This window comes from Apodemus sylvaticus, chromosome 3, assembly GCF_947179515.1.
Source record: "Apodemus sylvaticus chromosome 3, mApoSyl1.1, whole genome shotgun sequence".
In the NCBI taxonomy this organism is placed as follows: Eukaryota; Metazoa; Chordata; class Mammalia; order Rodentia; family Muridae; genus Apodemus; species Apodemus sylvaticus.
In genome coordinates, this window is record NC_067474.1 from 171076204 (window position 1) to 171101863 (window position 25660).

A 25660-nucleotide genomic window follows, 5' to 3' on the forward strand; every position below is an offset into this window, starting at 1 on the left:
TTTTTGGATTTGGTTTTTTGGATTTGTTTTTTTCGAGACAGGGTTTCTCTGTATATCCTTGGCTGTCCAGGAACTCACTCTGTAGACCAGGCTGGCCTCGAACTCAGAAATCTGCCTGCCTCTGCCTTCCAGAGTACTGGGATTACAGGCATGCACCACCACCACCCAGCTGAGTTGGTAAATTCTCATTAAACATATTAGCCAAATAATGAATTTATATTATTGGACCTTGTTGTTTTGTTTCAAGTGTTTTGTTCGAATCAGTGGCCAAAGAAGGGAATGGACCTTGGGTGGGGGAGAGGGTAGCTTTAGGAATGTAATCTAATCAGGGAGAAGGAAAGAGAAGAAAGGGTAAAGCCTGTTGGCACCATATTTGCCATTTTCCAGCCTGTTAGAGCCCTTCATTAATATGTATGTATGTGTGTATGTATTATGTATGCATGCACGTATGTGTATGGTTATGTATATAAAATTTAAACACATATAATTTAAATATATAATGTAATTTAAATATATATGCAGCTATTTTAGGGCTAGCAAGATGCCTCAGCAAGGAAAGACTTGCCACCAATCCTGAGAACCTGGGTTCAAACCCTAAAAGTCACATGTGGTAGGACAAAGCCAACTCTTACAAGATGTCCTCTGATTTCTACACGTACACTGTAGCATGCATGTATGAACACACATGTGAAATTAAGAAAACATAATTTAAAAAACTTTAATTAACATTATATAGTCAAAAGGCGACTTGAAAACTTTTAGTGAGAATATCAACATGCCGGTATGCTTGCGTGTTTGGATGAAAGGACCAGCAGGCTGTAGGTGCTAAACAGCGCTGCCATCTCGTTCCCTTTTCAAGCTGTACTCAAATCTCCACTGATAATAGACCAGGGGAACAATGAGGTAGCTTCCTCAGTTCCAATGGCAGCCAATAGATAAATGTCCCCTATTGGCTCTTTGTCCCTCACCTGTTGCCTCTTACCCAGAACCCAGTACCAGGGCTAAATCTGTGTCCTGACTTCATGACTAGGGTAAGCTAGAATGGACCAGGTTCTTCTGCAGAGTCTGAAACTAAGAAAATCCTCAGTTGGAGTCTGTTGGGCCTCATTCTGCCAGATACTGAGGCCTAGTGAGGGAGTCTGAGCCTTTGTTCAAGGTTTTTGTTTGTTTTGTTTTTTTAAGATTCATTTATAGCTGGGCGGTGGTGGCACGCGCCTTTGATCCCTGCACTTGGGAGGCGGAGGCAGGCGGATTTCTGAGTTCAAGGCCACATGAGTTCCAGGACAGCCAGAGCTACACAGAGAAACCCTGTCTCGAAAAAAAACATAAAAGATTTATTTATTTTATATATGAGTACACTATTGTTGTCTTCAGACACTCCAGAAGAGGGCGCTGGAATCCATTACAGATGGTTGTGAACCACCACATGGGTGCTAGAATTTGAACTCAGGACCTCTGGAATAGCAGTCAGGGTTCTTAACCGCTGAGCCATCCCTCCAGTCCTTTGCTCAAGTTTAGAGACCTGTTTCAATCACTTCAATACTGGAGTGACTCAGCAATACCTGCTTAAGCTTGCCCTTGTCTAGCTACCGTGGATGTCGAACAACTTTATTGGCCCATACTCTGTCACCCTTCCCTCATCTCCTATGTCATCTCACCCCACCAGAAATCCCCACCTCTTTCCTCAACCCTATATAAACAAGATACTGATACAATAAAACAAGTTCCTGCAGTAAGACCCCCAAAAACCGAGGGTGCCCCAGCACCCCACGCCCCGGAAGGCGACACCCAAATCACTCGTGAGAAACGGTCTCCATGCAATAGCATGAGGATTTCTTTATTCCAGAATTCTGGGTTCCATAGCCGTGCATCATGCAGGTTTAGAGGACTATGGACCCCCAGTGCCAAATTGCGACAGCTTTTATAAGTTTACTACAGAGCCCGAGAATCACAAACCAATCATTTCTTAGCTTGGAGAGCCCGCAAAATGTGAGCCAATCGATTTGTACCACTCTGTAGTTTTTAGGCCAATCAGTTTAAATAATCAGAGCCCGCGCTCAGTGGACCAATTAATTTCCTATAATGTCTACAGCTGCGTGAACTCCTGCTTAGGGGTAATGGCGTAAGTTTACAGAAGCAAGGTAAGCTTAGCCCATTTCCAGTTACCCTATGGGGCCAGGATCACCTATTCAAGGCCTTTCTGCTAGGTCTAAACAAAGGGTGGGCTCTGGAATGTGACCTTTTACCTAGTTTCTAACAAAGCAAGATAGCATTTTAAACTCCTGATTTCTTGGGGTCATTAGAGTTAGGCTGTATTATTTTCTATCATTTCACTGCTTTGACAAGACTCCCAGCCTGGGTGGGTTTCTTTTGGAGCTGCGACACCCACTATCCTGGAGAGACTCACCATCCCAGAGAGACTCTGCTGGACCAGATTCTCTCCTCTCCACTCAACCTGCCGGCTTTCCCCGAACAGGAGTCCCCATGTTTCATGGCCCATAAAAAAATAGTTTTGCTATCTCTTGGGGCTTTGAACTCCAGCACATGGGCTTGCTTCATTCGAGGCTAGATTTAGACACTTAGAGGAGGCACACTTGCCAGATCTCTAGCATTGGCTGTGTTTAGTTTCCTTTTTATTCAGTTACCCGTCCGGATACCTTTAGAGCCATAGCAGCTGATATGGAGGAAATGACCTCCTTTCCATGAGCTTCATAAGTCTGAATGTGCAGGCCGGCCCCGCCTCACCTGCCAACCCCTGAGCAGGGAAAGGTCACTCCACCCAAACTACTCCTGACCTGAGAAAGAGGCTCTCCCTAGGGAAATGGAGTTACTGTTGCTAGAAATGGAAATGGCCCTGATAGGCAGTCATAACCCCACAACAGCCTCAATATACGGAAAGACCTTGTGTTTTGGCCTCAACTGTGAGCTCTGTGATAATACTCCGCCATCTGGCTACCTGACCCATGATGTGCTTTCTGGGCACCCTGCCTGTGACAGGCTTTTCCCCTCCAGTTTCCAGCAGGACTACCCAGGAAATTGGCTCTAGCCCAAAGTGGAGCCACCTGTTCCAGTCTGCTCACCCATTGTGCTCCTTGCAGAGTGGTGTCTGTGCTGATTGGTAGTCTTGGGGGCAGGGGCCTGGAAAGATGTAGCAAGGAAGTCTTGGGTAGAGGTATGAACATAGCTCCTAATAGGGCCCAAGTTCCCACTATTCTTGCAGGCTCCTGTGGGGTGTTTGGGGCTGCAGTGCTTCAACATGGCCAAGCCCTAAGACTGTGCTGTTATAGAGCTAGGGACTATCCTACTTTAATTAGGGCTGGGGGGGGGGGGCAAGCTACAGAAATAGGAGTGGATCAGCATGGAATGAGGTGGTGGTGGGCTCCTCATGGTCTCTAGGGACAGCATTTTTCTCCTTTCTTTGCTCAATTGCCTTAAAAATATTGCGTGGGATTTAGGGCCTCCTGTTGTGTGCTTCCTCTGAGCCTGTTGTGGCTTGGCAGACCTTACACAGCAATAGCCTTTCCCTTCTCTTTGCTTCTGAGAGATACCATTTTTACATAGTGCAACTTAGAAAACCGTCAATCTTAAAGATAGCACTCCCCAACCCGACTTCAAAGCCTAGCACTTCCCTGGGCTTCAACGACTAGCGACCCATCCCCTCTCAAAGTAACTGTGTTTGCCCAAGATAACCTATAATCTTCCGCTGAGCCATAAATTGCCACTAATTTCCCCATTCCTTATGACATAGATCACTGCCTGAACATCCCCTCCCCTTTTTCTTTATAGTCTTCTTCTATAAGGCAGCTGCTCGAGGTCGAACTCCTATGTCCCTGCGTGGGACATGAGAGGAGCCCCACTGCACTGGAGAATAAAACCTCATGTGTTTGCATCAAGAACGGTCTCTCATGAATTTTTGGGGGGCGTCGTCCTATCCTGAGACTTGAGGGAGGATTTCCCAGGATTCGGGAGTCTTTCACTTCTAGCTGGAAAGATACCATAGATAGAATTATCCAGACAGGATATAATAGAGTCCTTTTCCCCCCATGGCCAGCCTCAACCCAGTGGAGAGAGAGCAGTTTTCTCTCAATTTATTACATGTTCTAATAGCTTTTTGGTGGAGCTTCTAGTTTTGTTTCGTTTTGAAGATTTATTTATTTTATGTATAGGAGTACACTGTCGCTGTCTTCAGACACACCAGAAGAGGACATCGAATCCCATTAAAGATGGTTGTCAGCCACCTTGTGGTTGCTGGAAATTGAACTCAGGACCTCTAGAAAGCTTTCTCTTATGTGATAGGAAGCTGATCAAGTGCTGTCCTGTCCAGGAAAAGGCTGGTATTGGTGAGCCTCTTCCCCTCTGGAAAGCCCCTTGTGCTAGGACAAGTTTGAGGCATAGATGAGTCAGACCTAGGGCAGGGATACGTCTAGTGGGTTTTCAACTCAGCTAACTGGTCAACAGGGTCGCTGTGAAGAGATACCATGACTGCAGCAACGTTTATAAAAGAAAGCATTTAATTGGGGCTTGCTTACAGATTCAGAAGTTCAGTCTATTATCATCTTGGTGGGATGCATGGTGGCAACACAGGCCGACATGGTGCTGGAGAGACAGCTGAGAGTACTACATCTAGATCATGCTGAAAGAACACTGGGACTGGCTTGGGCTTTTGAAACTTTAAAGCCCACCCCTAGTGGCACACTTACTCCAGCAAGGCCACATCCACTCTAACAAGGTCACACCTACTCCAGCAAGGCCACACCCACTCCAGCAAGGCCACACCTCCTAATAGTAAGATTGAGCATCCAGCTGTCTTCCATCCAAAGATACTACATTATGTTGCCTTGTACCCATATTTCCAGCTAATACCTGCAAGCCAACTGAATGAAGGTCTGGATAGTTCTGGACTTGACCTACAGAAATTCCTGGGCACATTTACAATGATGAGCCTGCAGTCTGCCCAGCTTAAGGGAAAGGTAGGAATGGGGTTGGGGCAGGAAGTATATCTCTTAAAACCCCTGCCCTCCACTGAGGACGGAGATCTTACTAGACCCTACAGATTGGAGAGGCCTGGTGTTGTGATTGGATCCTTCCAAGTTAGTCATGAGGTGCACAGTGGCTGCATGGGAGGCTTCCGACACTGACCTCAGGCTCAGTTACTGCTTGGGTTTTTCAGGATGACTAGGATAGGTGATGCGGGTGTGTGGAAACACTGTAGTCGACAGACACAGGAGGTAGGACCCAGAGAACACTGCAGCCCACCCATGCCCTTCTTTTCCTTTCCCAGCTAAGGTCACCTCGAATAACAGTACAGTAGACTATACTTACCTCTCCTTAACAGCAGAGCACTGGCTGATTCTGGCTTCACCCCCTGGTTAAGGCAGGCAGGCCTATTCAGGTGTCTTTGGCCCTGACTGTATTTGGTGACCTTATAGGTGTGAGACTACAGTGGCCCTGCCCGTTCCCCTGTGTCTCTGCTTGGCTGTTTTGTGTTTTTTTGAGACTGGTCTCAAGTAGTCAAGGATGAGCTTTCTTGACCTTGCTGATCCATCCTGGGATTACAGATTTAGGCCACCCATAACTGGCTTTATTTTTTATCTTGTTTTCATTTTGAGGCTCTCACTAAATTGCCCAAGTTGACCCTGAACTCATCTGGTAGTCCAGGTATGCTATTTGCTCTTTTTCCTTTTTTTTTTTTTAAGATTTATTGATTTATTCTATGTAAGTACACTGAAGCTGTCTTAAGACACATCAGAAGGAAGCATATGAATGATCTCATTACAGATGGTTGTGAGCCTTCGAGTGGTTGCTGAGATTTGAACTCAGGACCTCCAGAAGAGCAGTCAGTGCTCTTAACTGCTGAGCGGTTTTGGTTTTGGTTTTTTGAGACAAAGAGTTTCACTGTATAGCTCTGGCTGTCCTGAAACTCACCCTGTAGACCAGGCTGGCTTTGAATTCAGAAATTCACCTGCCTCTGCCTCCCAAGTGCTGGGATTAAAGGCTTGTGCCACCACTGCCTGGCAGGCTATCTCTTAAATATCTTGCATTCTATAGGCCTACACCACCTGACTCAGGATGGCTTTTTGTGAGGTTGTTTTCATTGTACGGAGCCAACAACGAGAAGGAACCAATGAGATTGAGGAGGTCCGTCTGTCCTGCAACTTCTCTTCAGGAGTGCAGAATAAATCAATTTTCACCAAGTCAAAGCCTCACCTTAGACTTTCCTCCCTAGTGGATGCCATCTGCTCCAAAGATCCAGGAGCTCAGGGTGAAGTTTCATTTCAGTCCTTGTGCCCATCCTCTTGGTCAGAGCGGCAGGACGTTCTCGCTGGCCGCTAGGGGCCAGCATCGGATAGAGGGATTGTCCAGAGTTCTCATCAGTTGTGGCAAGGGCTTGTCCCAGGACCACTGTTCAATGCCTGCCGGTGGTAAGTTGACGCTCTCACGCCCGTGGGATGAGGCCCAGAGAGGGTTAAGGGGGCGGGGACTCGGGGCAGCCCCGCCTTTGCCGCTGGGTCCGAGCGCGCTCAAGGCGTGGGCGTGAGGCGGGTCGGAGCGGGTGGCGGCGGAGGGCGCTGCGTGGGGCGAGCAGGGTAGCGGCTGTGGCGGCGCGGCCCGCGTGACCCTCCGCCGCGCCCCGTGCGCTCGCGAGCCCGCGCCCCGTCGCGCTGGCCCAGCCGCAGGATGCGCGCTCCGCCGCTGCTGCTGCTGCTGGCTACCTGCGCGCCACCGTCAGGCGCCGCTGTGGACCCGACGCCACCGGGCTGGGAGCCGGTCCCCGACGCGCCCTGGTGCCCCTACAAGGTGCTGTCCGAGGGCCCAGAGGTGGGCGGTGGGCGCCTGTGCTTCCGCAGCCCCGTTCGGGGCTTCCGCTGCCAGACGCCGGGCTGCGTAACGTTGGCCTCGGCGGGTGGCTCGCTGCGCGCCCACGTCCTGCGCAATCGCAGCGTGCTGCTGCAGTGGCGCCTGGCTCCTGTCGAGGCGCGCCGCGTGCGCGTATTCGCGCTAAACTGTTCGTGGCGTGGCACCTATACGCGCTTCCCTTGTGATCGCGTGCTTTTGGGTGCCTCTTGCCGCGACTACCTGCTGCCGGACGTGCACGACAGCGTGCGCTACCGCCTGTGCCTGCAGCCGCTGCCGCTGCGCACCGAGCTCGCCGCCGCCCCACCAGAGCTGGCCGAGTGCGTGGAGTTCACCGCTGAACCAGCAGCTATGCAGGAGATCGTTGTGGCCATGACGGCGGTAGGCGGCTCCATTTGTGTCATGCTGGTGGTCATCTGCCTGCTGGTGGCCTACATCACCGAGAACCTCATGCGCCCGACCTTCCGGCGACCCAGTCAGCGCAGGCAACCCTGAAGCGCAAGGCGACCCGCCCACCTGGGTTCCATCTGCCAAGTGCGCTGAGACCCTAAGGCCCTCTCTCTGCTTTTCTCTCATTTCTTCTCCCTCTTTAGGATCCCCATGGAGGGCCTAAAGGAAACTAGCTCATGCAGGGACCTTGGCATCATTCCACGACCTTGCCAGCCCCAGATGGGTATCTGCCTTCCAGACTCAGGCCTCAGACTGGCCCATAGGCCTGGGCTAGAGTGTCAGTGGCAGCCAGGGATCTTTTTCCATTTCCAGAGGCCTTTATAGAGCCGGCCAGAATATACATTCCCTTCTGGCAATAACCACTGGCACCCAGGATCATGAACCTGAACTTTCATCCTGTGCCAGGTTGTCAAAGCTTGGCCGTGATTGTTGCTTGGTCACTTTGTGCTTTGCAGATTGGGAGGAGTGACCTCTGGAGCCTGTACCCACCCCACCTTACCCCAGTGGGCTTAGGTTAGCTTTGTGCCTTAGTATCTCTGACCCACTGCAGGAGCCACCCATCATTCCTCAGCTGTCCATGGGGATTGTGGCCCTGTGACTGGCTGGCTTATGCATGCTTCTGGTCAGAGTCCCATTGAGGACACACCATCTTTGAGACTTTCAGGAGCCTGGGGCAATGGTTCACAGGCCCTGTTTTGTCTTCCTTTGTGGGGTGTCCGAGAAGCCAAGAGCCATGATGTAGCTCAGCAGGCTGGGCCCAGTGTCCAGCTGCTGCATCCGTGGGTGAGTGTCCTCCACCTTAGGAGGCTGGGGATTCACCCTTCCCTTTTGCTTGTACTGCCTTGATTAGATTTTCCCAGGGTGGGGGTGGGGGTTGGGAGGACAGCTGAGGGATCCTGAGGGCTGAAGGAACGCTGCCAGCCTTGCCCGGCCAAACCCTTAGCTGTGGCCTGGATCCCAAGCCTCAACTAACCTAAGAAACCTCAGTGGCCACAGTGCTGCTTCACTAGCCCAGTTCTTCTCACACTACCTATCTGCCACCCGAGATCTGACCCCAGTGATGTTGCCCCTCCTGCATGGACAGAGGCTGGTCTTGCCTACGTCCTGGTAGACACAGGCACCTGGCTGAGGTCACTCAGCCACCTTGTGATATTGGGAAGAATAAGGCATTGCCCCTGTGTCTCTGAGCCTGGGCTCTGACCACTGGACTTAACCTTGGCAATTTTTCCTCCCATTCTCACTCCAGCGACCAAGATGACCTGAGCCCTGACTGGCAGCACCCGTGTCCTACCTCTCTGTCTTTGCTCTGCCCATTCCCTGTGAGGCACTAGTCAGTTGCCAACATCTAAATGTTCATCACTCTCAGACCAAAAACACTGTCTTGTGTGTTTATTTGGAATGTTGGAGGGGAGGCTATGGGTGAGGGAAGGGAAGGTGGATTCAATTCCTCCAAGGGTCTCAGGCCTTAGTCCAATGGCTGGGAGATCAGCCCCAGGCAATATTCATTGGAATGCTGACTTTACTGTTCAGGCAGGAGGACAGGCAGGGTGTCCATAGCTTGCTTGTCTACCCTCAGACCTTGGGATAGTATCTAATCTTTTTCTAGACCAGCTATGTTGTGCGGGGGCTGGGGAGGTGGAACTAGCAGTGGTTAGAAATAGCCTCAACACACAATAGTGACCCATTTGAGCTGTGACAAGCAACAGTTAGGCAGTTCTAAGAGGGGGTAACCCTCCCCAGCGTTGCTTCCTTCTGCAGTGCTAGAGTTGGAGTAGGAGTAAGCAGAGAAAATGAACCTGGACTACTGTGTAAGCCACTCCCTCTCCATGCCTAGAATGTCCTTGGGACTCTTATGCTCCTGTGACCCTGAAAATGGCAAAAGTACAGGGCAAGGAAGAGCCTGGTCTGTTGAGTGACTCATCCAGAAGGGGTGGGAAGAAGGTTGGGGGTGTGGTGATGTGCCTGGACTCATATCAGGGGCAGAGGACATAGGTTGTCTAGACAGCCAGAGCATAAATGGGAGAGATTTGCAGCCCAGCTTTTCTCCCACTGCTGTTCTTTGGGGGAATCTAGGCTGTTTATGAGGTGTGTTCTGATGTCTTCAACCTGCATGGGCAGGAGCTGGCACTCTGGAAGTGCCCTATCTGAAGTACCCTAGCTCCCTAGGCACAGTCTGATTCTAGAGCTAGGACCATGTGGCCTCTTCTGGGGCCAAAGCTCTAGACTTCCCTAGTCCCTCAGTATGAGTCAACTGTAGCTCAGGTGTTAGAATGCTTATCTCCAGCACCATATAAACTGGGCATTGTGGTAGATACCTGTAACCCTAGCACTCAGGACTTGGAGGCTAGAGGATCAGAAGTTCAAAGTCATTCTCAGCTACATGTTGAGTTAAAGGCCAGGAAAGAAAACACAAACAGCAAAAGTCCCCAATTTACAGACCAGACATATGGAGAGGAATAAACTGTATCCATTTAATTATTGTTCAGGTTCCCGTTACTATGCCCCAGACAGAGCTATGCCCCAGCCCAACCCTGGTCAAGTTGTGTGGCCCTTCTTAAAAATTTCAGTATGATCTCCAGGGATGTTTTACATTTTTTATCCAAAACAAAACCTAATCTGCTTACCTTCTAAAACCTAGTCATAACATGTAACTACCATAGCCTACCACCATGACCCATCATCATTTTTCTTAAGAACTGAATCCCTGTGAAAAGGGTACCAGCATTCAGAACCTCTATGTGCTGAGTTACACGGAAGCTACTCAACAGCTCACTTACTGTGAGTGTAACCAGGACAGTAACATATCCTTTCAGAAAAACACAGTGTAAGCCCACTGGTCATTGTGGCTAGTGTGACTGAGGAGATTTTTGCTTTTGAGACAGGGTCTTAGTCTTGTAGTTTGTTGATCTAAACCAGGCTGGCCTTGAACTCACAGAGATCTGCTCCCTGGTACCACCCCATTGCTGAGATTAAAGGAATGAGACTAAGCCACCTGAGTGCTGGTGCTACAAGTATGTACCATCCCTCCTGCCTGCCTTTTGTATTTTCCTTCACCTTTTCCCTCCCTGGCTACCTTTTTTTTTTTTTTTTTTTAAAGACAGTCTTTTACAGCCTTGGATAGCTTCCAACTCATTAGTCAAAGATCAGCTTGAAATCTTTTCTTTTTTTTGGCTTTTTTGAGACAAAGTTTCTCTGTATAGTCCTGACTGTTCTCAAACTCTCTCTGTAGACCAAGCTGGCCTCCAATTTAGAAATCCATCTGCCTCTGCCTCCCAAGTGCTTGGATTAAAGGTGTGCGTCACCACTGCCCAGCCAGCTTGAACTCTGATCCTTCTTCCTTGACCTCCCCAGGTGCTGAAGTAATTGATGAGCCACCAGTCTTGATTTTATAGAGTACTAGATAGCAAGCATGAGGTTTTATGTGTGCTAGGTAAGCATTCTACCAACTATTTTGAAGTTTCCAGTTACATCTTTGGTTCTCTGATCTATTCTGAAACACACAGTTTACCCTTAATCCTATCTAGCACCTTTCCCCCCCATCACATAATAACGTGTATCATAAAAGAACAAACTGATAAACTTTGTAAAATTTTTTAAGCTAGGTTCTGGGTTCAAACTTATAATCCCAGCAGTTGGAAGGTGGAGGCAGGACTATTTGTAGTTCAAGGCCAGCCTTGGCTACATGAGACTGTAGGCTGGTGAGATGGCTCACTAGGTAAAGTGACCTGTCAGGCTTGATGACCTGAGTGTGAGTCCTGGGACGCGCAAGGTGGAACGAGGGCACCAACTCCTGGAGGTTGTGGTCAGGCATCTACATGCACACGGTCTGCAAGCACACACACAAAATAAAGGAATATAAATAACAGTATTTAAAGATTCTGCCTACTGCCAAACATGTGGTATTCACATGAGATATTCACATGATCTCATCATTTAGGAGGCTGAAGCAAGAGGATTGCTTGTGGCTGGCCGGCCACACCAGGGCATAGACCCTGTTTATGTTAGGGATCAAACTCAGGTCTTTGTTCGTGTTTGGCAAGAGATCCTACCACTGAAGCTATGCTCCATCCCCTCAGCAATTTTTTCTCCCTCTCTTCTCTCCCCTCTCCTCTCTTCTCCCCTCTCCTCCCTTCTCCTCCCCTCTTCTCCTCCCCCTCCCCTCTCCTCTCTTCTCCCCTCTCCTCCCTTCTCCTCCCCTCTCCTCCTCTCCTCCCCTCTCCCCTCTTCCCTTTCCCTTTTCCCTTTTTTGTTTTGGAGACGGTTTCACTATAAAGTCATGGATATGCTAGAACTTGCTATATATACTAGATTGGTCTTGGACTGACAGATCTGCCTGCCTCTGCCTCCAGAATGCTGGGACTAAAGGTGTATGCCACTGTGCCTCTCCTCTTGACTTTTTCTTAACCCAGATTGAAGAATATGCACACACATAGCCTGGGTCTGGTGGCACATGCCAGCACTCAGGAGGCCGATCCAAGATGATTACAAATCTGCCAGGTGGTGGTGGCACACGCCTGTAATCCCAGCACTTGGGAGGCAGAGGCAGGCAGATTTCTGAGTTCGAGGCTAGCCTGGTCTACAGAGTGAGTTCCAAGACAGCCAGGGCTACACATCGAAACCCTGTTTCGAAAAACCAAAACAAACAAACAAAAAAATCTGAACGTAGCTTGGACTTAACAGTGAGGCATTGCTCCCAAAACTCAGAAGTCAAACCAAAATGAAAAGTCCCACTTCTGCTTCACCGCTAGATTTTTTGTTTGTTTGTTTGTTTTGGTGTTTTGGATTTGGGTTTTCTCGAGACAGGGTTTCTCTGTATAGCCCTGGCTGTCCTGGAACTCACTCTCTAGACCAGGCTGGCCTCGAACTGAGAAATCTGCCTGCCCCTGCCTCCCAGAGTGCTGGGATTACAGGCATGTGCCACCTCCGCCTGGCTTCACCTCTAGGTATTAACAGAAAATGAAAGTGTTTGTATGCACAGTTCACACACAGATGCTCATGGCAGAAATGTGAGGTTTCTGCCATAGCCACAGACTAGAAACAGCCCAAATGCCCATCTACAGGTCATTGATCAAAATATGGTATGGCCATGCTGGGTGGTGGTGGCGCACGCCTGTAATCCCAGCACTCTGGGAGGCAGAGGCAGGCAGATTTCTGAGTTCGAGGCCAGCCTGGTCTACAGAGTGAGTTCCAGGACAGCCAGAGCTACACAGAGAAACCCTGTCTCAACAAAAACAAAACAAAAACAAAAAAACCAACAACAACCAAAATATGGTATGGCCAAACAGTGGAAAGCAACCAGCACTAGATAGCAGGAAACCTAGTAACCTGGGCATGGTGGTGCACACCTTTAATCCCAGCATTTTGGAGCAGAGGCAGGTGGATCACTGAGTTTAAAGCCATCCTGGTCAACAGAGCAAGTTCCAGGACTGTCAGGGCTACATAGAGAAATTCTGTCTCAACAACTACAACAGCCAGACAAAGGAGCAGGGTGTTAAGGTCATTCCTGGGTATGTATCAACTTTGAGGCTAGCCTGAACTACATGAGACTGTAATTCCAAAATATGCAGATTATAATAACAGGCAGTGACATTAAAGTCGACTGGAGCATAGTGGGTTGTCTAGGGAGATGACCAAGGGCTGAGAGAAGAAAAGGCAGGAAAGATTACAAGTGGTATAAGAAATGTTTGAGGTTGATAAATGTGTTTTGTTAATTTTACAGGTGTTTTCATATATAGAGAAACATACCGAGTTTTATGACTTAAATACTATACTTGTGACTTATTAAGTTAGTTGTCTTATTCAAGCTATTAAAAAATTGTCCTAGCTAGGCATGGTACCACTTTAATCCCAGCATTTGGAAATTTGAGGCCAAGCTGGTTTACATAGTGATTTCCAGGCCAGCCAATAGGACATAGAGAGATGTCTTTAAAAAAAAGCAAAAGTGGGACTAGAGAGATGGTTCAGCGGTTAAGAGCTCTGACTTCTCCTCTAGAAGTCCTGAGTTCAATTCCTAGCAACCACATGGTACCTCACAACCATCTGTAAGAGATCCAATGCCCTCTTCTGGAGTATCTGAAGACAGCTACAATATACTCATGAAACAAACAAACAAACAAATAAATAAATCTTTAAAAAAAAAAAAAAGCAAAAGTGTTAGGGCTGAAGAGATGGCTCAGTTATTAAAAGTACTGGCTACCCTTTTAAAAGTCCTGAGTTCAATTCCCAGCAACCACATAGTAGCTCATAACCATTTTTAATTGGATTTGGTGCCCTCTTCTGGCATGCAGGTAGGTGTACATGCAGATATACACAGCTTTTAGTTTAAAAGGTTTTTTGTTTGTTTTTTGTTTTTGTTTTTTTAAATGTCCTGATCTGGGTGGTGGTCGCGTGCATTTTTAATCCCAGGACTCGGTAGTTAGTCAGACACAGTCAGATGAAGCCAGCTTGGTCTACAGAGTGAGTTCTAGTACATTCAGGGCTACACATAGAAACCCTGTCTTGAAACACAAAAGCAAAAAATTGCCCTACATGTTTGAGGGTTGGCTCATCATTTAAGAGCACTTGTTGCTCTTCCAGAAGATCCAGGTTAGATTCCCAGCACCCACATGGTAGCTGGCAACCATCTATAATTATAGTCCTAGGGGATCTGATGCTCTCTTCAGGCCTTGGGGTGCACCTAGCATATGTATATAGACACACATGCAGGCAGAACATCTATATACATTAAAAAATGAGTTTTTCTGGCCGGGCGGTGGTGGCGCACGCCTGTAATCCTAGCACTCTGGGAGGCAGAGGCAGGCAGATTTCTGAGTTCGAGGCCATCCTGGTCTACAGAGTGAGCTCCAGGACAGCCAGGGCTACAAAGAGAAACCCTGTCTCGGAAAAAAAAAAATGAGTTTTTCAGCTTAGGTTTCTTACCTTCTACCTTGAAACAGGTATCAATAAGAGAAAGTCCAACTCCATAACCTTGGTCATGTGAATATTCAGTGTGCACAGGCTGTGATATTACTTAGGCCCCTCGCCACACATATGATCTGGGAGCACTCAGATGAGGGCTTGTACAGAGACAGTAAGTTTTGTTTTGCTTTGTTTTGGAGATAGGGATTCATGTAATCTAGGCTGGCCTCAAGCTCTGTGTTGCTGAAAATGACCCTAAACTGATTCTCTTGCCCTCATGACCTAAGTACTGAGATTATAAGCATCATCTTACCCAGATTGGGACAGCAGGTCTATGCATACTGGAAAGGGGATGGGAGGTAGCTCAGAGGTAGAATTGGTCCGCACGTGTAAGGCCCTAGGTTTCATGTGTGTGGTGTGTATAAGTACCATATTTGAGTGAGTATATGTGTATGTGTATATGTATGTATGAACTTGTTTAAGGCTCAGCGTCTATAAGCAGGCCATATAGCTCCAAAAAAGAACGTTTAGAGACATGAGGGCAAGTTAAATGTGTTGTGCTGGGAGCAGGCACCGGACAGTGGACTAAGGAAGGAGAAGAAGTCGTTCTGAAGGAAGGGACATCAGTTGTAGCTCAATTAGTGACATAAGTGACTGAGCTAGAGCTGAACAAGCAGGATGGATGATGTAATGTCTGCAGAAGGAATAATGGAGGGGAGCAGCACATGTATTAGAGGGAAAGGCATGGGATCAGCAGTGTGTAGCTGCTCTGCCATTAAGTTCTAAGACGGGGGAGAAATTGGTGTCAAGACATAATGCCGGGAATATCAGGCTGATGTGTCATGGGAGCATTGGAAAACCGCAGCAGTTTCCATATTCACTGTGTAAATAGGTCTGCTCTCACTTGTGACTGCCAATGAAAAGGGATCTTCATACTCTAAAGAGAATCTTAAGGAATGAAAGCATTGTGTAAAGCGACTTGCTAGTTTAGAACAGTAACCAGATCTCTTAACCACTGGCCAGCACTCTTTCTGGTTTCCAGCCCAGGCCTTTCAAATGTCTCTCCCAACCGTTCCTCCCTCAGTCCCCCAAAAGTCTGCTTGTTGGATTCCATAGCTGCCTGCAGCTATTACGAAGTGGGTTTCTGGAACAGAAGCTGAGGGATGGATAGGGAAGGGGCGAAAAGAAAAATGGCCAAGACAATATTCACTGATCAAAGCCGGAAACTTTAATGGTGCCAGACCTTTTAACAGTTTGGGAAAACCCTTCCCCCTAGACTCCGGGCTTGGAAGTTGTCTAGCTTCTCTTGGAGGTCCTCGTCTTGACTGCTCTGGCAGCTGGGTGGGTCACCTGCTTAATTCAGGAATTCCTAGACCTGGAGGAAAAATGAACTTTACCTTTACTCTAACCTTAACCTACCTAGGGTTAAGTTAGTTAACCTGAACTTAACCCTAGGTGGAGCAGGATCCTGGCTATCTGGGAGAAGTTAACCTTGACCATAGACAAGTACACTCTTAGCACTCCGCCCAAGGATAAAAATTTCAGCTTTAACCCACTTCCCAATTATGTCCCAAAGGCATATTCCTGCCAGAAGCCAGGGATTGTCCTTGACCAAAGCCAAACTCCCGACTAAGTGCATGACTGCCCCAATATGGCTCTGTACATCTGCTAAAACACTCCCTTCTCCCAGTTTTGTCAATACCAGCAGCTCCAAACTCTCACAACTGTTGTAGCCTATCTGCTCAGCTCAGCTTTTCCCAACTCCTAACAATATCTTCTGCACCAACTGCCTTTTCTTCTCACCCTGCTAGCCCAATCTCTCTTTTCTCTGCTTCTGCTGGATTTTTTTTATATAATTTATGCCATTCCCAGAAATGGCATCCAAGAGGCAACAACACAGAAGGTCATAGGGACAAGTAGTTCTAATGGCTAAGAATTAAGTGGCCAGTTGACTAGCAACTGGGGATCCTTTAAAGGCCTAGGCACACAGGATAAATCACACTACAGCAATCAGAGTACCCTTAACCCTCTTCTCAAATGACTGTCCAGTTTCACTTTCATCTCCTATTTGATAAGTATTCCTTGCACTTTGGCCCCACATACATATTTTTTGTTAGTTTTTTGGAGACAACCCCTACCAGCTAGGTGGCTTGGTGCAGGCATTTAATCCCAGCACTTGGGAGGCATAATGCAGGCAGATCTCTGAATCTGAGGCCAGCCTGATCTACGTAGGGATTTCCAAGACAGAACTATTTAGTAAGACCCTGTTGCCGGGCATTGGTGGCACATGTCTTTAATCCCAGCACTTGGGAGGCAGAGGCAGGTGGATTTCTGAGTTGAGGCCAGCCTGGTCTACAGAGTGAGTTACAGGGCAGCCAGGGATACACAGAGAAAGCCTGTCTCCAAAAAACCAAAAACCAAAAAAAAAAAAAAAAAAAAAGAAAGAAAGAAAAAAAAGAAAGAAAGAAACAAAGAAATAAAGACCTTGTCTTGAAAACACCAAAGACAAAACAAAAAGCTAACTAAACAAAACCCAGAATAAGAAAACGAAAAACAACGAAGGTATTCACTGCTACCCCTGGCCACAGAATTTTATACTAATACATACGGTAAAAATGGAGAAAATGTCCTCATTGGTTGCTCAAATCCTCAAGTCCTACAAAAACACAAGCTGCTTTATATTGTTCCCTTGAACATACTAGAGGGGCCCCTAAGGATTTTGGCACCTATTTTGTAACAGGCCCCCAGACTTTAGCACAACAGATGCTATGTTAGAGACACCATTCTGTACTTAAAACCCAGCCGTGGTCTGGAGAGATGGTTCAGCAGTTAAGAGCTCCAACTGCTCTTCCAGAGGTCCTGAGTTCAATTCCCAGCAACCACATTGGCTCACAACCATCTATAATGGCATCTGATGCCCTCTTCTGGTGTGTCTGAAGGGAGCAACACTATACTCACATACATTAAATAAATACATCTTTAAAGAAACAAAACAAAACAACTCAGCACATAGTCCTCAACAGCTATGGTGTTCTCACATAAAATAAAATAAAATATTAAAACAAAGCAAACAAAAATCCCAGCACATGGACCTCAACACCTGCCAAAATAGAAACATAGTCTATAAAGTCCCCAACTAAGAAGTTCCTAAATCTTGGTTTCTTTGTTTTGTTTAGTTTTGGTTTTTTGTTTTTTTGTTTTTTTTGGCTTCCATAGTTCTGCTTTTCATTAACTGAAATATGTCAATCAAGATGGCTCTTATACATAAAGTCAAAGAGCTGTAAGGCTCAAGGAGGTTTCATGATTTGGGCAAGTTCTCTGTGCAGCTACCAGGCAAAAATAAAGACTTTCCTTTTAGCTTTAGGAGTGTCCAAGTGATGGTGTCTGTGGGTTTACTCACAACAGGTTCTCGATATTTTTCTCCTCATAAATACAAGGAATAATGATGGCAGACTCCAATATCAATGAAGAGGTTCATAGTGGGAAATTTGGTTTCAAAATAGAGCTGGAGCTACAGTGTATTCATGTAAATACAAACTTTTTAAAAAAAGATTGAATGGAGGCTAGAAGCTTCCAAGACTAGGCCTAGCTAGCAGAGTCAGGTAGTTAGTCTTTGAGACAAGCAAATAAAATATACTTTATAAAGGAGGGTTCAACTGCTGACAGTATGTTGTCTAAACTAGACAAATGAGTTGCAGGGAAGTGGATTGCTGAACTTTATCAAGACAAGTTAAGCAGTCCTTCATAATTCTTGCTTCACAAAAAAGTGTCAGATATTTTGGGCTAGAAGGCTGAAGATTAATACTCCAACCTTATAGAGAAATTTTGGGGCACCGTCCAGGCAACCAACTATCTTGCCATTTCTATAGTTTTTTAAGCTGTTTGCCTGTGCTTCCTTCATACTCTGGTAAATATTTCTGTCTTAGGTCTCTGATGGAATTGGAGACTAGCTACTCCCACAATTAAGCTCAAGTTGTTTAGGATTTGAAAAAATGATTTTAGATCTAAGAAGATATTCTTAGGTTTATAAGTGCAAGATTTGATAGAAGATGATTTAAATACAGAACTCTAACTTGCCAAAATAGGATAAATAGTAGTTTCTCCAAAGTTGCCAAATTCAAATGGACTAGACATTATTAATGTAATTCTTATGTGATGTTTTTCATGATTGTTCTTGTTTTTTTTAATTTTTTTATTCGATATAATTTATTTACATTTCAAATGATTTCCCCTTTTCTAGCCCCCTTTCATGATTGTTCTTATGGTATATAATTTATTATTGTTAAAGAAAGAGCCTTCTATTAGACTAAAAGGGGGGAAGTGTAGAATCTCTTGTGCACTGTGTAAAAGCATTCACATGTCAATAAAAAATCCTGCCGGGGCGGTGGCACACGCCTGTAATCCCAGCACTCTGGGAGGCAGAGGCAGGCGGATTTCTGAGTTCGAGGCCAGCCTGGTCTACAGAGTGAGTTCCAGACAGCCAGGGCTATACAGAGAAACCCTGTCTCGAAAAAAAACCAAATCCAAAAAACCCAATATATTTATTTTATATAATTTATTTTATATAAAAAACCAATATATATATTTTATATAATTTATAAGACACACACACACACATATATATATCTTTTCTAATACTAACTACACGTTATCTACCGTCTTGGCTCTGACATACTGCTCAAACTTGAAAGGGAGTTCTCAAAATCTCCAAACAACCCATCTAATCCTCTTCACTTCTTGACCATTCCATTCCAGATAAGAGAGGACAGGTCACAAGGCAAGCAGGTAGGCTGTCAGCCTGTTTACCGAGTTCTAGGATTAAAGAAGTGTGAACCGCCACGCTCCGCAGCCGCTCCATTTCTATTTATTTATTTAGAGATCAAGCTCTCCTCCAACAGTGAAGCGATTTTCCTGCCAGTTTCCTGATTAGCCGAACTTGAAGAGCCCGCTACCTCAACCCATATTTTCATATCACTTAAATGTTAAACTGCAAAGGACTCGCCAAAGGAAGTGACGTGCTTCCAGAAGTTCAGTGAACCTGAGGAACGTACTTGTAATAGAGATAGAGCACAAACGAAGTGATGGAGCACAGTGCACATACGGAACTGGCGGAGTGACCACGTGGAGGAAATCGGAATGAGAAACCTCCCAACCAGATCAAAGGAAGCCGCAGAAAAGACTTGAGACTCGCCCCCACAACGCCCGTCCCCCCGGAAGTTTCCAGTATTGCGCAAGCACTGCGTCTAGTGCGTCATCAAAAGCGACGGCACGTTAAGACGTCTCGGACGCAGGTGCGGCTCACACCGCTCCAGTTGCGGGCTCAGGACGTGTGACGTCAGATGCCGGCAAAGGTGGTCCACGAACGCAGGCCTTTGCTGCTCTCAAACTGATTCAGCGTCGGCCGGTCGCTCTCGGCACCGATTGCAGTACGGGCCCAGGAAAGCACCGTCGCCCTCCCCACGCGTTACGTCGCCCCCACTTCCGCGTCGCTGATTTCCGGTTACCGCCATCTTCCTCGCGCGGAAGCCGGCTTCTAGGTGGGAGCTCCGTAGCGAGTGCAGTGGGTAGTTCGGTCGGTGCCATGCCGTCATCGCCGCTGCGGGTGGCGGTGGTGTGCTCGAGTAACCAGAATCGGAGCATGGAAGCACACAACATCCTCAGGTAGTGCAAGCTCCACCTGCCCTCCGCCCTTCCTCCTTTTCTTCCCACAGATTCTTGTCCAGACCCCGACCCTGTATTGACTGGGCTACGGAAGGTCGGGCCACGCCCGGCATACATGCTCGGCTAACCCTTAGAGGGATCCGTGCGCGCGACCTCCTCCTTTAGAGTAAGCATCCCAGTAAATCCTAGAGATGGCAATGCTATTCGCGGCCTGTTTACATACTTTGTGTCTGACAGCTGGCGGCCTGTAGGTACTGGAAGACGAGGCTGTATCACACGGTAGGCCAAGGTCTGCCCGTGATACGAAGGGAAGCTCTCAACACCACGTCGCATCAAGATGGAACGAATCTGGAAGTAACAACAGTGATCTGACTTGTTTGTTGCTGTCTACGTATGCAAGTCTCATGCACAAGCCACTCCCCTCACCCCCATAACTTTAGTCAATAATTTCTGGAGCACACGAATTAATATGGTTCAGTGGGATCATCTCATATTTCTTCACGAATTCACCATTGTCTAGTAGGGCATTCTTCTTTGATAGCATTTTATCTTCAAAATTTCTTGACAAAATGAGAAACTGATGCATTGCATTAGAGTTAAAATGTGGTCTTATAAATGTCAACTTTGGTAGTACAGTAGAAATCTTTTTCTTCCAGAGCTAACTGCGAACTTTTGAAACTTTTATAAATATTATTTTTTGACAATTTCTGTCCCCCCCCCTCCGCCTCAAGACAGGGTCTCTGTGTAGTTCTGGCTGTCCTGGAACTTGCTCTGTATACCCAGTTGGTCTCAAACTCAGCGATTCGCCTGCCTCTGCCTTCCAGCTGCTGCGATTAAAGGTTTTCTGTTGGCTTTGAACTCACACTTCACCTGACTCCCTTGTCTTGTTACTACTAATAGGAGTTTGCCACCATACCAAGCATTGTCTCGTGTTTTCTGAGCCATCCAGAGTGTTAAGTTTCTTATTATCTCAAATTCTAAGATTTCATTCTAATTTACTACACGATAGTTCTCAACCTTCCTAATGCTGCGACCATTTAATATAGTCCTCATTTTGTGGTGACCCCCTCAATAATAAAATCATTCTTGTTGCTACTTTGTAACTGTAATTCTGCTACTTTTATGAATTGTAATGTAAATATGTTTTCTGATGGTCTCAGGTGACCCCTGTGAAGGGGCGGTTTGACTCCCCAAAGGGGTCATTGAAAACCGCTGACATAGAGCATAGCCTCTACTTAGTAGTTTTGTTTTGTAGATGGTGGCATGCTTTTTGAATTTAAGCAGTATGTGCTACAAAGAATAAAGCTAAGCTGGACTTTTAAGACACCATCTCAAAAAGGGGGGGGAGCAGGTATCCTACTTCAGATTGTATCCTTGAACTAAAATTCATCTTGCCTCTACAAGGATGTGATGTCATGCCCTGCCTTTGTTAGTTAGCCATATACACATATACCTAATAGGTTTAAAAAGCACTCTATAACCTATTGTTGTTGAGATGTTGTAGACTTTCTAGTTTTAGGTATTTTTATATTCATACCTGGAGATAGACTTTAGTTTGTGTCATCCTCAGTAATTCAGTCTACCTCCTTTTTATTTTTATTCTTTTGGTTTTTTTCAGAGACAGGGTTGGCTGTCTTGGAACTCACTCTGTATACCAGGCTAGCCTTAAACTCAGAAATCCGCCTGCCTCTGCTTCCCAAGCGCTGGGTGGCGTGTGCCACCACTGCCTGCTCAGTCTACCTCCTTTGAGTGAGACAGGTTCTTTCTTGAGTCTTGGAAATCAAACTCAGGTCCTTGTGTTCATGTAGCAGGCTCTGCCTCTCCTTTATACTGACCAATCTTCCAGCACCCCTCCCCAAGCCCACACCTTCTTTGGGCTCATCTCATCACTGTAGCTCAGGCTCAGGTTGAACTTGAAGTTTTGGCATTCCTGCCTTAGCCTCCCAAATGCTAGGGTTGTGAATGTAATCCATGGTGCTCTGCTCTTTTTTCCTCCTTTCATATTTACACATTGAATTTAAATATACTTACTCATGTTTAATGAACAAGGGTGACTTATCAGTAATCAGAGATTATCTGCAGCCATTGATTTTTGTCACTGTTCTTTTATTAGTAAACATCAAGTGATTGTAACTTAAGTGACAACTTCCTTGTGCTGTGTAAATATCTTTTGCACAGGTTTTGGTTACTATTTTAGAATAAATTCCTAGAAATGATATCACTGGACCAAATGGTGGGCATGTTTCATGTTCTTACAGCTTTCAAGGTTGTTTTCCAGAATACTGCATATTTATACATTTCCCATTGCCTCTCAATCTCAAGAAGGAATCTTTTCTTTTTTAAGCCCCCAAAATAGAAAAAATATTAAGTATACTTCAAGAAGACAACAGTCAGTAGTGGAGCACACCTTTGATCTCAGCGCTTGGAACCAGAGGCAGGTTGGTCTCTGAGTTTAAGACCAGCCTGGACTACAGAGCATGTTCGAGAAGAGCCAGGGCTCTTTTTTGTTTGTTTGTTTGTTTCTTTTTGTTTTTGTTTTTGTTTTTTTTTTTGATTTGTTTTTTTCAAGACAGGGTTTCTCTGTATAGCCTTGGCTGGCCTGGAACTCATTCTGTAGACCAGGCTGGCCTCGAACTCAGAAATCCGCCTGCCTCTGCCTCTCAGAGTGCTAGGATTACAGGTGTGCGCCACCACCACCCGGTAGAGAAACCCTGTTTTAAAAACAACAGACTAGGCCTCAACTAGAGTATTGCCTGCTGTGGTTTTTTTGTCTTGTTTTATTTACAGATTGCTAAGGCAGAAAGCAACCTGTAATTTATTATTAGCCAGACCCCACAGTTTTATCTGTAGTCCGAGCCGTCCTAGGTTACATTCCTGGTAATGAAAAATATTTTTTTCTGCATGCCTGTTTATGCACTACTTGTATGCCTGGTATTCTCATTGGCCAGAAGAAAGTACTGAGTCCCCCTAGAACTAGAGTTATAAAGGTGGTTGTAAACTACCATGTGGGTCCTAGTAGTAGAATTTGGGCCCTCTGGAAGTGCAACTGCTATCCTTAACCATTGATCCATTTCTCCAGCCCTTTTTTCTTTTTAGATATGTGTTGAGATTGAAGGTATGCATGCCACCATGCCTGGCTCATGGAAGCTGCGTTTTTTTAATTATTAAAAACCCAAAATTGCCTGGGATATAGCTCAGAGGTAGAGTACTAACCTAGTACACCCAAGGTTATGGGTTCAGTCTTAGCTTTTTGGAAGCTGGGGGAAGGCATAGCTCAGTAGCATGCTTGTCTGTTATGCACAAAGCCCTGGATTTGATTCTCAGCACCCCATTTAAAAATGATGTGATAATATATGTTTGTAATCCCACTACTTAGGAGGTAGAAGCAGTAAAACTGGAAGTTTGTTGTAGTTATTACATAGAGAGTTGAGAGGTTCCAGGCTAGCCTGGGCTACATGGGACCCCATCTGAAAGTGAGAGAAAGAGATAGACTTGTGATAGCCAGGCAGTGTGGGGCCTGACTGAGTATGTGTAAGTCCCAGAGTAGAAGTGCCTTAGGAGAGGTGCCTCTACAAGGGTACTTTCTTAAAGCCATTTAAGTTCATCTTGCCTGTGTGTACCTGTAGTGTGGGGGTGTGGAGGCCAGAGCTTGATATTAGTTAACCTTCTGTTTCTCTCCATCATATGTTTTGAGACAAGATTTCAAGTGAATCTCCCATCTTGCCAATTAGCCCTACTACTGGCTGATAGCAAACTCCAAGTTACTGCTATTTCCATGTTTCCCATGCTAAGATTAGCCAGACACCACCCATGGTCAGTTATTTGTTGATTTGGTTTATTTAAAGATATTTTTCTTTTCGTTTTGTTTTTTCAAGGTAGGGTTTCTCTGTGTAATCCTGGCTGTCCTGGAACTTACTCTAGACCAGGCTAGCCTTGAACTCAATAGAGTTCTGCCTGCCTCTACCTCCTGAGTGCTGGGGTTAGAGGATTGTGCCATCAACAAACTGGCTTTTTTTGTTTGTTTGTTTTTTATGTAGAATTAAGACCAAGGAGTTACTAAAGAAAATGGACTTCCATTTAGCTGTGAATGTGAGACAAGTTTTGGTATATCAAACTTAGTAACAGCTCTAACCACTAAAAAAGTTATTGCCCAAGCAGACTCAGGAAGTAAGGTATGTAACTGCCAGCCTAACAACCCTGGTTTCTTAGACCCACAGCTCCTACTCTGACCTGTATATACAAGTAGTAAATGTAATGAGTGTACTTATAACCTTATGTGCCTGGCACATGACTTTAATCCCAGCACTAGAGAGAGACAGATAGGTAGATTTTGGGGAGTTTGTTTTGTTTTTGTTTTTTGAGACAGGGTTTCTCTGTGTAGCCCTGGCTGTCCTGGAACTCACTGTGTAGACCAGACTGGTCTCAACTCAGAAATCCTCCTCTTCTGCCTCCCAAGTGCTGGGATTAAAGGTGTGTGCCACCACCGCCTGGCGATTTTTGGGAGTTTGATGTCATTTTGATCTACATGGCTAATTCTAGGCCATCCAGGGCTACATGTCAACACAGAACCAAAAAAGTTACTGTCCGCATTTTAGATTGTCTTTTCAACCTCTTTCCTGTTTATAGTTTTTTGAGACAGGATCTCTCTGTGTAACTTTGCCCTGGAACTAGCTTTGTAGACCAGGCTAACCTCAAATGGACAGAGGTTTGCCTGCCTCTGCCTTCTGGATGCTAAAGGAGTGCACCATCTCCGCCAAGCTTCAACCTTTCTTTATAGGTAAGAAAATTGGTGGAGCCTGTACTTTAAATTTTTTCTTTACTTTTTTATTTTTTTATTTTTTTTTTTTTGAGACAGGGTTTCTTTGTGTAGCCCTGGCTGTCCTGGAACTCACTATGTAGACCAGGCTGGCCTCGAACTCAGATCCTCCTGCCTCTGCCTCCCAAGTGCTGGGATTACAGGTGTACGCCACCATGCCTGGCTAAAATTCTTCTAGTGATGGCATAACTTGCCAAGATATTTCCAAAGAGTTTTACTTTCTGTATTAGTTAATATTTTGTTTCTGTAACAAGTTACTAAGAGAATCATTTTAAAGGAGAAAAGATGTGGGCTAAAAGTATCAGTCCATGGAAGAAGGGCATTGTGGAGAGGACCTGATGGAGCAGAGCTGTTCACCTATTCATTTCTGGTGAGAATGAGATACATTATTCATGGTGGTTGACTTTTGTCCAGCTAGGCCCTGCCTCTTGTTTCTCTTATGTCATCAAATTATGAATCCCTCATACTAACCCACTGGTTAGTGGAATTTTTTTTTGTTTTTTTGTTTTTTTTTTTCAAGACAGGATTTCTCTGTGTAGCCTGGCTGTCCTGCAACTTGCCAGGCTTACCTTGAATTCAGAAATCCACCTGCCTCTGCTGGGATCAAAGGTATGCCATCACACCAGGCTCCATGGGTCTTTTTGATGAACACTTAATAATTGTACCATAACATCTCACCAGCCTTGAAAGCCTTGGAAGATTGATATGCCAACAACATAGAATGATAGGCCATAGATAGTCTTTAGTAAGGATGACAGAATTGTAGTTCCTCTTTTGTTTTGTAGATTTATTTTATGTATATGAGTACCCTATTTGCATGTACACCATATACCTGTGTGCCAGAAGAGGGAATTGGATCCCATTACAGATGGTTGTGAGTCACCATGTGATTGCTGGGGACTGAACTCAGGATCTCTGGAAGAGCAGGCAGTGTTCTTAACCACTGAACCATCTGTCCAGCTCTAGTACTTCCTGTTTTGA

At 45.9% G+C, this 25660-nt stretch overlaps 2 protein-coding genes across 2 annotated transcripts in view; both read left to right on the forward strand.

The window, feature by feature from the left end:
- The first annotated feature begins 6519 nt into the window (after window positions 1-6519).
- Window positions 6520-8756, forward strand: Fndc10 (fibronectin type III domain containing 10). The gene is made up of 2 exons (XM_052178387.1): window positions 6520-8088; window positions 8552-8756. The coding sequence occupies exon 1, from the start codon at window positions 6679-6681 to the stop codon at window positions 7348-7350; it is 672 nt and encodes a 223-aa protein (XP_052034347.1). The 5' UTR covers window positions 6520-6678; the 3' UTR covers window positions 7351-8088; window positions 8552-8756.
- Window positions 8757-19437: 10681 nt separating this feature from the next.
- Ssu72 (SSU72 homolog, RNA polymerase II CTD phosphatase) overlaps window positions 19438-25660 on the forward strand; it is a 32791-nt gene continuing 26568 nt past the window's right edge. Inside the window, exon 1 of the mRNA XM_052178414.1 lies at window positions 19438-19863. Within this exon, the coding sequence (XP_052034374.1) occupies window positions 19784-19863 (80 nt within the window). The 5' untranslated portion in view covers window positions 19438-19783. The remainder of the gene's footprint in view (window positions 19864-25660) is intronic.